Source organism: Thunnus maccoyii, chromosome 5 (assembly GCF_910596095.1).
Source record: "Thunnus maccoyii chromosome 5, fThuMac1.1, whole genome shotgun sequence".
Taxonomy (NCBI): Eukaryota; Metazoa; Chordata; class Actinopteri; order Scombriformes; family Scombridae; genus Thunnus; species Thunnus maccoyii.
In genome coordinates, this window is record NC_056537.1 from 7838582 (window position 1) to 7855097 (window position 16516).

Genomic DNA, 16516 nt, shown 5'->3' on the forward strand with positions numbered 1-16516 from the left:
AGCCTCAGGCCAGCGTGACGGATGGTACAAACAATTCATGCTATTAGCAGCAAAGATAGTTCCTGAACAAATCTTTTAATTGACACTGAATCTGTGAGATTGGCACGTTCACATCAACCAGCAACACCCAGCATGCATCTGGAACACACATACACACACCCATCAGCACCCTACTCATCAGCAGGAGGGGTAATCATAGTTACTCCTTCCTCTGTTGTTTTGATCTAAGATTGTCTAACAGAAAACATCTGAAGTTAAACGTTAAAGGCTTGAGACTCATCCAGTGATGGGCTGCTGGGATCAACCATTCGTGTGAGGTTAAAATCCTTAAAGGGGCAGTGCATCAACTATTAGATCCCGCCCACCCCGAGCCAGAAAAGTAAAGCAGCTGCCTCTTTTTTTTTTTCTTGAGGAGTCGTTTAGTATATTTATTCTGAAATGTAATTACAGGCTGCTGAATGGGAGGCGGCGCCCCATTTGCACACATGTCATATTTCATTAAAGGCAGATTTCTCAGGGTTTGTCTGTAGGGCATTATCCTATCAAGTCTCAACAGCCAAATGACTGGCTGATACTGGAATCTGTCTTTCTTTTCACTCTCTCCATCTTCCCTGCTCCTTTGTGAAACTGTGAAAGGTGGAATGTGTTGTGATGGGAGGTGTGGACTTGTCCAAACAGAGCCTGTCATATGCCGACCTACAGTAACGTGTCGGCAAACAGCGAAAACAAAGAGCAGCTCACCTAAACACCTCTCTGCTCAGGCTCTCTCTCTCTTTCTCTGTCACACGCTATTTTTTTTTTTTTTTTTAGGTGTCAGTGTGACACCTGAAGACACGCGTATCAGCAACAAATAACTTTCTGCTACTTTTGAAGCCACAGACATACACAAAAACACACATATTATTAAAAAAATTTAAAAAACTTGAGTTGGAAGTTTTAGCCATCATTTTACAAAGCAGCTTCACTCGGATGACAGCAAGAATAGCAACAATTTGATTCCAACAACACAAAGAATTTGGCCGCTCAGGCGCTTGTACAGGTTATAAACAAAGCCCCAGTTTTGCCATATTACAGCAAGAAAAACTATGAAAAATATGGGGACTTGGTGTTTATTTTAAGATAAACTTGACAAATTGTGAACATATCTAGATCTAAACCACTTTATTTGGAGGTGAAGCCTGTGGTTGTCCTGGTAATGTCTCCTGGTAGTGTAATAAGTTTGCCTTAGAGGTTCTTCTTTTTCAAATAAGGTTGTTAAAAATGTATCCAACCTGTCTGATTGTCTGTCTGCATGTGTTACTTGGTCAAGTTGGACTTGTTTGTTGCTGCATCTCTGAATCTCAGCAATAAAGTCAATGAGTAAAATAAAAAGCAAAAGAAATGAACTACACAAATAAGCTCAAACACACAATCTCCTTCCTACCTGCTCTTGCTGCTGTCTGGCCAGCTCCATCTGTTGTCTCTGCTTCTCCAGCTGTGAGGCGGCCATTTTCTTCTGCTCATCGTGGGCAGAGAGGAGCTGCTCCCTCAGGCTGATCAGCTGACCGATCATGGTGGAAAGTTGGCGCTCTTTTTCTTCCAGCGACTCCGGCGTACCTAGAAAGGACCACACAGAGAAGGCGAGGGAGGGGGGGGGGGGAGCTAGGGGTTAGAATTTGACATTGACATTTTTAAAAGAGGTATTTGATTTTTTTTAAAAAATACCACAACGATGAGCAGATAATTGTTAGGAGGATAGCCGACAGCCAAAATCAGACATAACGAGGTAATAACACTGCATGGATGGGGTGGCAGTACAACTTTGTAAATCACCACAAAATCACACTTGTTCTGTGACTTTAAAAACAAACAAGACACAGGTCACTTGTCAAGTCCTCTTCAAATACAAAAAAACCCCCCCAAAAAAACATTAAGAAATTTGATGAATGATGATGTGCTTCGCTGCTCTCTTCTTCTTTGGCTTGAGATGCCTCGAAGAACTATTTGAGTTATACATAATCCCCCCCAAATCAAAGTGCACTTTCAACAAATGCCTCCACAAACCAAAATGCAGGCTAACACAAACTAAAAACCTTTCAAGAAACTCCCATTCCCAAATTCCCATAATTCATCTTGCTTGTAGTTACATCTTACTACTTATTATCTTCTGTCTTGCCTCTACATGCCACATGTTTATCACTTAGTGTCTGCACCCAAGAACAATAAAATCACTTTGAAAATAAGTAGCTGTTACAGGCTTTTGTCAGGTTTATGATTCAGACATTCTTGGGAGGTTTTAGTGAGGAAGGAGGGACGAGGATCGCTTAGTTCCATAGCTACGACTCCTTTAAGATACTATCCATTCAAAAGATTACATTAAAGGCATCGCGGCATTTTCTTTCAAATATACAGCCACTTTTTTTTATTTCATTGCCATCACTGGAATGTCATTTCACTACAAGGTTGTTGATGAACATGTTGTGTACTTAGCCGTCTACTGGATGTCACGCAGTTCTTTTCCATGTCAAATTTGAAATTCCCTTCATGTCACATCTGTGCTCTTTTGAAACAATCTTTTCAAACATTTTGCCAGTTTTCTCCCAAATTGTGGTATGACCTATTGCCTCCGCACCACAGTGTTGTGAACACACTGTGTTGTCAGGCTTTTTTTTTTTTTTTTGGGAGCTTCACCAGGACCAGGAGTTACACAAGGGAGGTTCATACTATCCCTTGAGATTCCTCCTCTCTTCCAGCTGTTGTCTCCACAAACCAGTTTAAGATGATTATCCCTCACCAGCTTCCTACCCATGAACTGTTGGATGCTATCGGGAAGCTTGAATCAAGCAAATACAAATTTTATCCACTTAAATTTGGCAGACAGGCTTCGTGGGAGCTCTCAAAGAATACAAGGACTCTGCGAGGAGCACTGATCCCCTCTTAATAAACAGACATGAAGAATGAATTTTAGCTAAATCACCCAAAATATAGCACATAAGGTGAAGGTCAGTTTGTCGGAGGGAAGTGAGACAATGAACAGCATCGGCATGAAGAGTATCAGAAGAGAAATAGTGAGAAGTGTCATGTCATAACAGCTGCTTTGTACACCTGCATGAATATGATAGGACATGACCAGTCAGCTGATAGACACGCAGCCGATGAATAAGCCAGTTATTGTGAAGCATGAACGAAACAGCTGATTCCAATCAATGCAACATCAGTGCTCCGTCTGACCTACAGTAATGAATGGTGCGCTTAATAAGATTGAAGAATCACAAAAGCACTTTGACTTGTGTTGCTGCTTGTAGCTGGGAAATAGAGCCGTGTCCTATTATTTTGATCTGTGTGTTGCATTTCAACAACTAGCCAATCACAGCCCAGTTCAAAAGGCCGTGCTGTTTTTGAAATATGAATTAATTTTCAGGGACTTTCAGCGCTTTGACTTGCATTTTGGGTACGTTTCAGCTGCGGCTCTCTGCACATCGGATTACTCTTTGTCCTTTCACCTTGAATCCATGTTGAATTGGTCGGGATCTGTGTGTTGACAGCTGCCACCAGCACAAAGGAAAGTTAATGTGTTTCTCCGACATCCCCAGAAGCATTGCGGTGTCTGATGATGGGAGTTCGGAAGCAACAGACGCTGCTACAGATCAACTACAGTATAGGCAGCACTTACTGACCCTGGAGCTACCGCTGTTGTGCGTCTGTGACTCGTCTTGTTTAGCGAACGCGTACCGGTCATGGTCAACATGTTGGGAAGTTCTTGATTGTTTGTGTCTGTTTTTTTCATGCAAGTTCATCTAGTTTGTGGGAGTTTGTGCATGCACATAAACTCATACGCATTTACATTGAAGTTTATCTTGTTTAGAAGTTCTCCCCTGTGTGTATGTGTGTGCGTGTGTGTGTGCATGTGTGTAAGGTCTTGCCCTGGGGCCATGTAGGGAGATTGCAGGGTGGCCCCAACACTACCTGCATACTAACAGAGTCTCCATTGTAGTCCTGTCAGGCCCCTATTGTGTCCCAGACTGGCCCCACACACACACACACACACTCACAAGCACACACACACACACACACACACACACATACACACACACACATAGAAATTACCCCTCAGCACCCCTGTATCAAAGGCAACATTCTCCTCTTCATGTCTCTTTTTTTTCAGGCTTTCATTCTTTCTTTTTTTTCTGTTTTCCCCAAACGACCTCCCCATCAGTTACTCGACATCCAAGTCCAGATTCTCCCCATGGTTTCTCTTCTCCTCTCCTTTGTTTTCCTGTTTCCCTCCTTGTTTCCCATCCCCTCTTTATTCTGTTCCTCAACCCCTTTTTTCTTCTGTCCTCTCTTCTCCTTTCCTCTCCTCTCCTTATTGCTTCTCTCCTTTCCTTTTTTTTCCTTTTCTCTCTTCTCCTCTTCTTTGTTTCCTGTTTCCCCTCCTTGTCTCCTCTCCTCTTTTATTCCTGTCCTCAATCCTCTTTTCTCTTCTTCTGTCTTCTCTGCTTTCTTGATACCTCTCCTCCCGTCTCCTCCCCTTTCCTTTCCTTTCCTCTCCTCTCCTCTCCTCTCCTCGTTTCCTTACTTTTCCTGTCCTCGTCTCCCCTAGTTTCATCTCCTCTCAACACCCCTCCTCCCATCCTTTCTCTTCACCTCTCCTCCTCTTCTCATCACTTCCACCCTACATTCATCTCCTCTTCCTCTCCTTCTTTTCCCACGTCACTTCTTTTTCCACTTTCACCACTCTCCTCCATCTCTTCCATCACTTGTTCTCCTCTCCTCTTTTCTCATCACCTCTCTCAAGCACCCCCCCCCCCCCCTTTTTTTCTTCTCTCTTCATCACCTCCTCTCTCTTCCCCTTTGCTCTTATCACCCCTCTTCTCATCTCTCCTCTGTTTTTTCCTTTTTTTTTTTACTCCTCCCTAATCCTCTCCGGCCAATTCAGTCTTGCAACACTGATGGATACTTCATAACACTGTCATGTTTTAAAACACGCACGTACACACACACACACGCATAGACTTCCTCCTATTTTTCTACATTCCTCGCAGTGAAGTATAGCTTATTGTGTAATCGCAACAACTGCGATTAAGGCTCCATGATTCATCTTTGTGGATTACGGGTTGTGCATTCCAAACGCGAAGCCATGCGTTCCTTCAACGGTTCTGGCACCCATAATCATTTCAGACGTTTTCCTTTTTCCATCCATCAGGATTATTCCCGACACCTGCGGAGGGCACCAGCCAAAACAGAAAGCCATTAACAGTTTTCTCACTCCGTTTGGATGATCCTGATGATCTGTCTCTGAACCAGGACCAAAGCATAATGTCAAAAGTCTTAACTTCTGCATGAGGTGTTTGTTAGTTGTTACTGGTTACATGATGGTTGGGTTTGTGGGATTTTTTTTTTTTTTTTTTTGATTTGGGGGAATTAAATCCAGCTTTTCTGAATAGTTACTTTATATCACAAGAAATAAAAGAGCATTAAATGCAATAAAATGTGTTCTAAGAAAATGATAAAGTCATTCTTACACTTTGCACTCATTAATTTTATGCTTAAATTTACATTTTCTTTCTTTTTTTTATCATTTTACTTTTGCTGAATTTTCATACTTTCATACTTTTATGTTCAACAGTCAGAAAGAGCATATTACATACTGCATTACCTAATTTATTTATTTATAAATGTTCAGTGTTCAGTTTTATTTACAGGTCTGTCTGCATATTTTAAAGTTATTTAATTACAAATAAAGGTAATCAATATATTAATATATTCATTTTTATTCAATTATATGTGAAAATATATGACAAAATCAGTGTCAGTGACCCCTACACACACACACACACACACACACACACACACACCATGACACAAACATTCAAAAACACAAAAATACAGACATACCATCACACTGTCATACTGTCACACCTCAAACTAATATGTTGATGGCTCCAGAGGCCTTGGGCTTCTGCCAAACCGTCATGTTTCATGGCGGCATCTTTATGCCAAACTCCCAGCATTCCTCTAGATGACTAAACCGTCTCTTCACTGTCACACTACAACAAATACTGTGACACTCGCCTTTCCATCAACCAACAGGGCCCCGAGACCAACACAGTCACTACATTTTTTTCAAACAGAGTGTCATGATCTCTTCAGGGCAGCAGGATACAAAGATATATGCACTCAAGTATCAAGTTTTAACTGCACAGTTGAACTCTACAGTCTTTGGTTAGTCAGTAAAAAACCCGTATGAAAGCATGTCAAACTAAAAGTTACAAAAGATGTAAGATGCCTGATTTATATGACTTTTGAATGTCAGTGTGATTATTGCTGCCAGATGTGCCAGTTCCTGCATCTGAATCAGACAGTTTCCCTTTCCATCTGTTCTTGTTCTTATGAGCAATTTGATTTTCTATTTTGAAAGTCTGTATGGAAATGCCAGATATCTGAAAATGTCCGAACGTCTCAAAAGATTTATGCTTGGCTGTGGTGGAAAGGTTTGCATATTGATAAAGAAGCTGGTCATAATGGCTGATGGATTTTAATAATAGATTATGATGTGGCTTTAATTTCCATCAGTCTAGATGCAGTACTGGCTGAAAGGGATACCAGAAAAGAAAGTTTCATAAAAATGTGTGGACAGAGGCAAATCCATTCATATCCATAAAACACTCTAAATTCATATTAGGTGTAAAGCAGCCATGAAACTTTTGAGATTTCTCAGCATTACAGTGGAGTTACTGTTTATCCTTTTTAATTATGCATCCATTTGATAACAGCTGATGCACTAGATTTTACCCGCTTTTTGGAAATTCATGTACATGTTTTGCAATATTTGGATGGAAGCAAATCATCAGAGGGAGAATTTAGTGCAAAAAAAACAGCCTCTAGATTTTACTATGAATGGTGCAATGAACAAAAAACAATATTCAGTCAGTTTTTGCCCAACACGAGTAAAAACAAATTGTTGGCGAGAGAGAGGAGAATAACAGGGAGCAAATACACAAAAAGCAACTGAGTGATTTTTGTGGATAGGATATGTTAGCACATTGAGGCAGACTGTTTGCACATTTGCGCTGATGGAGCTGCTGCACAGGGCTGCAGCAGAAGAGTGTGGTTGTGCTGGACGTGTATGTAACAGTGTGAGCGTGAAACAGGTTGTAATTGAAAAGCAACCTTCCCCTTCCATAACTAAATAAGGTTTTTTAAAAAAACATATATATTGTACATTACAAGCATGTTCAGAAGCATTCATGAACGCTAATGAAAGTTCCTGCAAAAAAAAAAAAAAAAGAGGTCATCAGATTTCTTCACCCTAAAAATAACTGCGACTGAACAAATAGGTTCAGGTTGTTCTGTGAGGAGACACAGAGCAACAGTTGTGTTTGTGTATTTAGGTCAGCTAGACCAGGCTTCATTTCAGCCATCGAGAAGTAAAAGGCTTCAACGCTTGAATTCAATCAGAGCGTTTCTTTAGTCAGGACGCAGCTGGATGAACAGAGACATCTGTGTGCGTGTGTTTGTGTGTGTGTTTGTGTGTCTTCATATGTGTGTATCATCATTTATGTGCATGCATGTACTAGTACAAGTAACACACAAGAAATTGATATACTGCACATTCCAGCTTTATGTATAGGACAAGCATGCTGTTGTCTTGGGTCCGGTTGCCTCTACTGAACTGCAGTCAAACTGTATTTCGAGAGATCATAAAAGCGTTTTCTTTCACACGAATAAAAGAAAAAATTATATGTCTAACTTAGACAGGAATATTCAGCCTCTCCTCACAAGAAAAAACGACAGTCTAGGTCTAAAATTCAGCCGGCAAACACAACCTATAGTTATGTTTACGCCATCTAGCGGCCTTAGTAATCATCACGCGAGGAAGTGACTCAGTTCAGATGACGTCAATATAAGATGACAATTAGGAGGAGGCAGGTTAGGTGGATGGCTAGACAGTTAGATGGACAAAAAGTGCACTTAGCTGCAGGAGACTGCTGCTCGCTTCCCATTTCCAACCGCGAGTCAGGACAGTTTTTTTATGTAATGATTGTTGTGGTGTTTACTGTTGCCATGACGACGAAGCTTTTCCTAATCCTAACCAAGTGGTTTTTTGTGCCTAAACCTAACCAGACATTAACCACCACAGCGTTGTCATACCATAAAACATAATTATTTTTTAACAGTGATTTGTAACAGTTTTGGAAAGTGGAATATTACACTCCTATGGGTCGGTCTGGAGCGCAGGTACAGTCGACCTATGTGGTTGTTTAATTATGAGGATGTGTTGGTAATATAAAAAACAGATGCATGAAGCTAATATTTACCACAATACAGGCAACAATGTGTGCTTCTAATATCAGACATTATTATTGTTGTCTGTTAAATCTAATGAAAATTCATCCATTCCTAAACCTCTCAGACAGCGTTTATTTCTGGGTTGCATACACCTCGCTTCACCAGTTTACCAGTCTGTCACTCCCAGTAAGAGACACTGGATCTGTACAGCACTTCAGAGCATGTACTGCCTGCGAGGCTAAACTGAGGGCAGTAAGTGCCATTGGATGGATTTTTTAATAGTGCTGTTGTAACAGATGATCATTCATATCTTCTTTGTTGCCTTTTCCTCTTGGTTTTCGTCAGCCTTCAGAGAGAAAAGTCAGAGCAGTGATAAGGTTTGCTGAATGTTTTCTTCTGGCTAAGTTGTGTAGGGTGATGATCTAAGTGACAACAATGTCCTATTTTAAAGATCTGACTGAGGGAAGAAATGTTCAGAGAGGGAAGAAATAACCTGACCGCCAGAACTCTGTAAGTGGGGGGAAAATGGAGACTTGAGATCTAACAGCTGCTATAACCTCACACACACACACACACACACACACACACACACACACACACACACACACACACACACACACACATACACACACACACACACAAAGCTACTAGATTAATGGATGTTTCTTTTTAAAAATCAGCTTTCAAGATGATCAACACTGTAATCCATTCCAATGTCAGAACAAATACACAAACAATCTGAGTGACAATAAACTGTGTAATAAAAGAAAAAAAGTTTAGCTTTAAAAAGGAAACAAACTATTATTCAGTTGATAAAAAAGTATATTTATACTAGAGGAGTAACAGTAGATAAAATTCATGGTTTGTTACGTTTTCGGTACAGCAGAAAAAATAGAAAGGTAGAAAATAACATTTTGGTCTTTTATTTTGAAAATTGTGAACGGCTCTAAGAATAATTGTTCCACATGTCGGAGTAAGTGGATTATTAAACTATTTTGACAGTAATTGTGTGTGTAAAATTTAGTGGCATCTAGCGGTGAGGTTGCAGATTGCCCTCCTCTCACCCTCCCTCCCAAGCGTGTACGGTGGCCACGAAACTTGTGAAAAACACAAAAGGCCCTCTCTAGAGCCACTGATTGGTTTGTCAGTTCTGGGCTACTGTAGAAACATGGTGGGCTCCATGGAAGGGGGACCCGCTCCCTGTGTAGATATAAAGGGCTCATTCTAAGGTGACGAAAACACAATGATTCTTATTTTCATGGGATTATACATTAATTAAAACATACTGCAGTTTCTCAGAAAAATGAATTACTGAATTATCAGATTCATTAAGCAAAAGTAGCAAAAGCAGCTTAAGAGACAGAGGTCAGCAGAGTGAACTTGAACATATTCTAATCTGTTTCTCATTGTCAGTATAAGCCAAGATGAAAGTTTTTTGTATATCAAAGTGTATGTCTTCATGCAAAATACATAATATAACCTAAAGAGACAAGTGAAGTTGCAAAGGTCTGCAAAGAGATTTGTGTTTGATTTAGAAGTGGAGTGATCAAGTAGTTGACCCAGATATAGACCACATATCCCACTTTAAGATTGTCAGTGAAAACATAGGGTGATCCAGAGATGAAATATTCCACTAGTAGAAATTATATGACTTACTTTTAAATGAAAATAAGCCTAATGAATTGAATTTCAAGAGGCTAATAGTCTAACAAAACGTCTCTGCATTTATCTGGCTCACTAATCCAGACTGTCTCTTAATGAGTGATCAGATCAGATGGTTATATAACAGATGCCCAGCGATGCTTTGCAAAAAGATGTTTAAGTAAGCATATGTGTGTGTGTGTGTGTATGAGCACTGTTTGTGTATGCAGATGGAGGGTATCAGTATGTGAATGTAAAAGAGAGAGAGAGAGAGAGAGTCGGATCTCTGTCCTGGAGTGAAAGTCAATGTCGGTGCTGTTCTGCTGTAGACGGCTCTGTGTAGTCTCTTTTTTCCACTTTCCACAGAGGAAATGCTTGCCATTTCAACAGGAGACGATCACAAACGGTTTCTCTCACTGAGAGGAGCTCGTCTGCAGAGCCGTTAGCGACTAAATGTTACGGCACACAAACTGAATCTGCTGTTGCTCAGGAGACTGAAAAATTTCTCTTAGCAAATTTATCAGCTTTCCAAAAATACATATTCTCTATCACTATCTATACTGTATATATATCTGTGTTTATCTTTTACACAGCATGTGTAATTGAGATTAGATAATGAAAGACAGTATTGTAACAATTCAGAACTGAAGCATTTCTCATTCTTTGATCATGACGACATTCAGTCAGTCATTGTTATAAAAACATGACATTTCAGTCTAATCAATGTCATGCAGTGAGGTTAGAGGGTCAAACAGATCAAACAGATATATGTTGTTTTTTTTTCATTTCATATCTTACTTGTCAGAGCGTCATGGTTTAAGCCTCTTTTTTTTTTAGTTTACTCACCAGATTTCCTCAAAGTAACAAAAAGACAAACAAAAGTAACCTACAGAGTGCTTGTATTGCATTTTGAAGGACCAGAATTGTTCTTTTATTTTGTAATTTTTGCATCATCTTACAATATTTATCATGTAATTAATCAAAATGACACTAGTTACCTGTTACAAGCTCTTACAGCACATATAGGCCCTGTTCATACCTGGCATTAAAATGCATCTTGGGTGATCCGATCACAAGTGAACAGCTTCAAGTACAGGTGTGAATGCACCCAAGATGCATGGAGGATGCACTGAGATCGGATCACTCAGACCACGTTCTGAGGTGGTTTGGGCCACATTCTTTTAGCAGTGTCTACGTAAAAAATGTCCTGGGCCACATTGAAGGACCGCCTACTCGGCTGACATCCTCTGCGTAAGCAAAAAGTACGAACTCCTTTGTGTGTTTATTTGCATATAGAGCGAGGACATGAGCTCTGATCACAAGTGCTCACTCAAGACGCACATGGAGATGTTTATAATGCCTGGTGTGAACTGACGTACTGTACTCAGAGTTGTCCACTTATGGTTGGATCACCTAAGACGCACGTTAACGTTAAATGTGAACAGGGCCTTTGATTCAATTATCATAAGTAAAATATACTAACGGACACGAAGAGAATGAGAAAGAGAATTTGCTAGGTTTTGTATTTTATTTGAACCAACAGCCATCCTATACTGTACATACTTTTACTTCTTTTGCTATTGAATAAATGCATTTAACTCTCCCCCTCCTCCTGTTGCAACTGCTGATTGAGATTTCAACAGAAGATCCTCTCACAATGTTGCTATATTCACTTTTGAATCCAGAATACATTTGCCTTGTTGTGATTTATATCATCACAAATGCTGACAAAAATATTGGGAGGATGTGCCGCCTCTCCCTTCATACACACCCTTTCATCAAAGTTACAATTACAACCTGTACAGTGTAAACAAGCCTGACAGGTAGGCCTAGGCGACCATTGACTCTTTTGCTTTCATACACAGAAATATGCAGAAAGTATACACACGGAGGAGAGAATTACAGCATGTTTGACCGTTTCTTACCCTCGAATTTAGATGTGCAAAACTGTGTCTCTTGTGGTGTACGTACCACTTGCTTTTTTTAAAATAACACTCTTCAGTTTAGGGTCAACCAGAGAGAATAAGAAGAGATTTCTACGATGCCGTGGATCTGCAAGTTTTAGAAATGTACCACTTTCTGTCTTTCTTTCTTTCTTTCTTTCTTTCTTTCTTTCTTTCTTTCTTTCTATCTTTCTTTGTGGTGCCTTTGATGCTGATCTGCATCTGCACTATTTTTGAGTGCGGATGCAAATGCAGATTCATTTGTAGTTCAACATGTGGACACAGGCCTTGGTATGAATGTGTTCTCTGTGACTTGAGACTGCTCCTACCTTTGACCTCCCCCAGCAGTTCGTTGGCGTTCAGGCGGTCAACACGTTCCTTCCAGTCTTTGGAGAGGAGCCTCTCCATGCAGGACGGTTCTACAAAAAAGACCCAAAAATAATCACCATCACTTTTGGTGTTCTTTAATATCTTTACACACACACTTATCAAACATATGAATGAGGTCTGTGAAGTTCATCAACCATAGTAAGCACAATGTCTTATTATTGAAATCACAGCTATTCAGATTTGTTGTTTTGAAGTGATATCACAAAGATTTCTGTGTTGTATTTTCAAAAATGCTGCATGTACCATTCTGTTGAGATGAAAGTGCGAATGTATAGGATGATAGAAGAGGGCATTGAAAAAGACGAGACAGAGGGAAAAGGGCAAGAGAGAAAAAAAATTCCCATGGATTGTTACATTTCTAAAAATGTGAACTAGGAATCATTTCCTCCTCCTTCTTCTCCTCAGAAAAAATAAAATAGCAGCAGCCATCCAGCTGACCAAATGAGAATGTCTGCATTGTTCTGAGACGGGGTCTTATTTGTGGCTGTCCTCTTTCTCACAATGTGTCTCATAGCCTCAGGATAATAGACATCAGAGACACATGGTCTCATAAGATTCATAAGGTCTCATTTGTTCAATTTGAGTCCTGCTGTGAACTTTACTTAAACAATGGCAACTTTTCAATTCTTCACCGGGCAGCTAGCACAGAGACAAACTGGGAGGGAGAGAGAGAGAGAGAGAGAGAGAGATCTGCACGTATGCTAGCATGAGCGACTGTGTGTGCGTGCATGACAGAAAGACAGACAAGAAAAAAGCGATTTATCCATTCTGACAGGTATCATTGTTGAAATACATTTACTCAAGGCACTTGTACTTTACTTCAATACATTTCAGAGGAGAGTAGAAGTAGTTGTAGTTTGTACTCCACTGCATTTATTTGAGAGCTATGGTTACTAGTTTACATATAAAACATACTGGTACAAGTATCTCACATAATGTAGACGATATTCAATCATAAGTTTAGCATTGCAACATCCAACAACACTGTTGTAGAGCTAAAACAATTGGTCGAAAATTAATCTGCATCTATTTTGCTAACTGAATAATCATTTTTTTAAATCATTTTTTAAGCAGAAGTGCCAAATAGTGTGTCATATGTGATAGTAAACTGAATATCTTTGGGTTTTGGACTGTTGGTTGGACAAAATAAGAAACTCTAAGAAATTATAACACGTGTTTTTCTCTATTTTCTGACATTTTATAGACAAAACGATGAATCGAGAAAATAATCTGCAGATTAATCAATAATGAAAACAATCAGTAGTTGCAGCTCTGCATTGTTGATTATCTTCTTTAGTTTCTAGATATAGTGAATCCTCTTGGTCCAGGGTTTGTTGAGGTGCACTGTAAGCAGACGAGTTGCTCTTCTTCTTTTGCATCTCTGACAGAGTAGCTATTCAAGGCGTGTTTGCTGCACCCACTGGTTAATAAACATATAATACTGTACACTTTCCATTACCACCATTAACCACATCTGGCCAAAACGACCACAACTGAAATCATAAGGATTATAACTTGGAGTAAAACATTTGGGTGAATATTTCTTCCACCACTGTTAGGTATACAGTACCTTGTTAGGTATATAGTACCTGTGTGTCTGCATGTAAAACTGCTCCCTTGTACATACTGTTCATATACTCTTAGAACCGCCTGAGCATATGTGTATAGTCTGGTTTTTGTGTCAGCGGAAGCGCCACAAATGGTGTCATGGTCACACAGAGCCCTTCGCTGAAGCCTCAGTCACCAAGGACGTAAAAAAAAAAAACCACATACACACACACACACACAAAAAGGAGACATTCTTGGGTGCTGTGTGGAAAACATGCCCCTGAGGGCTTGCCTGATTTAGAATGGTTAAGTCAGACAATAGCTCATTTGTGGTGCCTTTATCCTGACAAAAGGCACTATAGGCATTCATAAGGGCACATGGCCTATTGTGAATGGCTTAATGTTTAGTTTGTGCGTATGGGCCCATTGTGCGGTCATGAGATGCCGTCCGTCAGCCGAGCACAACTTCCTCATTGAGTCCATTAAAGCCTTGCATGTTTACAGTCGGATTATAATTGTTGTAAATAAGCTAATGCAGCCGTCCACATCACATGGGATCAATGTAAACAAAGGGAGGGACAATGGCAGCGAGAGACGGAGTGTGGCAGAGAGCCTCAAGACAAAGAATTAAGTTCAAATCTACAGTAATTTCGGATGGTGATTTCCCATATTTGGATAAAACAGCGGGTATTTCCAGACAGATGGTCGACATTGCAGTAAAATAAGGTAATTAGTACAATTTCCCCACCCTCAGGACAATGGAATCCACCCAGTTTTTTTCTAGATTTAGATTCAGATTCAGATGCATTTTTTATTGTCCTTTGTAGAGAAAAAACTTACTTTCACAGTCTGTACACAAGTAGCACTCAAAACAGGGTATAAACAAACAACAACATCACAACAAAACAGGTCTGTTACAGTGTGTCCAGGCTATTTAAGGCAGTGATAGCTGAGGGCACGAAACTCCTCCCGGAGTTTTTTTTGTTTTTTTGCCAAGTGGTTGTCTGTATCTACAGCCAGAGGTATGAGTATGAGGTATGAATGAATATTTGGTAGGTAGGCATTCAAAGGGCTACAGTTCTGAAAATTAATGAATATTTGGTAGTGATGATCAGGACTGAAGTGGGGCAATGAGGGGTGGTGAGTTTTTTTGCGGGGGTCAAAGATCAAATCCTTCGTCTTGGTGACGTCGAGGAGGAGGTGACTGTCTGTGCATCGCTGAATGAAGTGAACATATTTCTAGTAAGCTGTGACTGAGTCCTTGTCTGTGAGGAGGGCGAGTACGGCTGTGTCATCAGAATAAATTATTTTGTAATGGAGGAGGGGCTACGACAGTTATTTATTGGACAAGTGGCTCCACCGGACATGTATCTGTGTACATTCAGTTCAATGGGTGATATTTACAGTTGGTGGAGGGGGAAAGCTAAAGGATGGGGTCAGGATGAGAGTCTTTTTTCTCATCGCAAGACCTAAAGACGCCGATGTGCTCTCGTTCAGCGGGCCTGGTTTAAAACAAAATTAGGAACTGCAATTTATGGAAGCACTTAAGGAGGAAAATACAACCTGTAATTCCAAGATATATCTGCATAAGTCAACCGTGTGTGTACTCAGATGCACAATTTATACCCCCCGTACCGATAAACAGATCAGACGAGGAGACAGGGGACGTGAGGGGTGAAGTGTAAGTGGGGAGGGGAAGAGGAAGAAGAGAAGAAGAGAGGGATGAGAGAAGATGAGAGGGGGATGTTTTACCCTAGATGGCTCTCTATCTATCCCTGCAACCAAGTCAGGGATCAAGTGCTGTTTAGATTGGAGGGTGGATAAAAATTCCTCGCTGTCCGAACACCGACGCTTTTATCAAGTGAAGGAGAATCACGGAAGACAGATGGGTTGAAAACGAGGAGGGAGAGGGAGGATGGATGGGGTGAGGAGAGAGGGAAGGGTAGATGAAAGGAAGGAAGACGACAATGATGAGGAAGGTGAGTTGAGGGGTATATATGGATCGATCATAAGTTTTATGAGCAGTAGGAAGGAGGAATGAGAGAGAGAGAGGTTTGAAATGTAGTAGGAAGAAGAGAAAAATGAGAATGAAAGAGAATATGAGGAAGAAAGAGGAGAGCTGGAAAAAGTAAGGAGAAAATGGAAAAGCCTCTATTTAAAGGGAAACTTTGGTATTTCTCAACCTGAACCCTATTTTCCCATCTCTTTGTGTCTCAGTGATTAATGGGGACAACACTTTTTGAAACTGGTAATTATTAAATAAATATGCAGCCATGACAGAGTTGGAGAGAAGAGTGCTGGAAGGAGTTTGTTGTGTTGGAGCACAGAAAGCATCGCTTAGTGTTATCTAAAAAAAATGCTCAAAGTCATGGCTTAATATTCAGATGATTTCGACAACAATTCAACTCTCATGAGATTTCAGAACAAGTCTTCTCCTTGAGCAAGACTTGGTTAGACACAATAACAAACAGGACTGGATCAAGCAAAAATGTGTTATTTCTCTGTACGGTCCTCTCCATAATGTTATCAGACACTTATAATAATAATCTGAGCCTGTCAGTGGCAAAAAACAAGCACTTTTAGTGGACGTACATTGACGGGGCGCTATTGCCCCATCGGATTACATTACAGCCCGTTTCACAGCTGCTGGCTGACGTGCTCTCACTCAATACTGGACCAATTTCAAAAATTGTTGTCCCCATTAGTCACTTAGACACAAAATG

At 40.3% G+C, this 16516-nt stretch overlaps 1 protein-coding gene across 4 annotated transcripts in view; it reads right to left on the reverse strand.

The window, feature by feature from the left end:
- Window positions 1-16516, reverse strand: part of LOC121897969 (transcription factor SOX-6-like) — a 115127-nt gene that overhangs the window by 40716 nt on the left and 57895 nt on the right. For all 4 annotated transcript variants that reach the window (XM_042412802.1, XM_042412801.1, XM_042412803.1 and 1 more), the window contains 2 exons: window positions 12185-12274; window positions 1424-1596 (listed from right to left, as the gene is read on the reverse strand). In XM_042412802.1, coding sequence (XP_042268736.1) covers window positions 1424-1596; window positions 12185-12274 — 263 coding nt within the window. The remainder of the gene's footprint in view (window positions 1-1423; window positions 1597-12184; window positions 12275-16516) is intronic.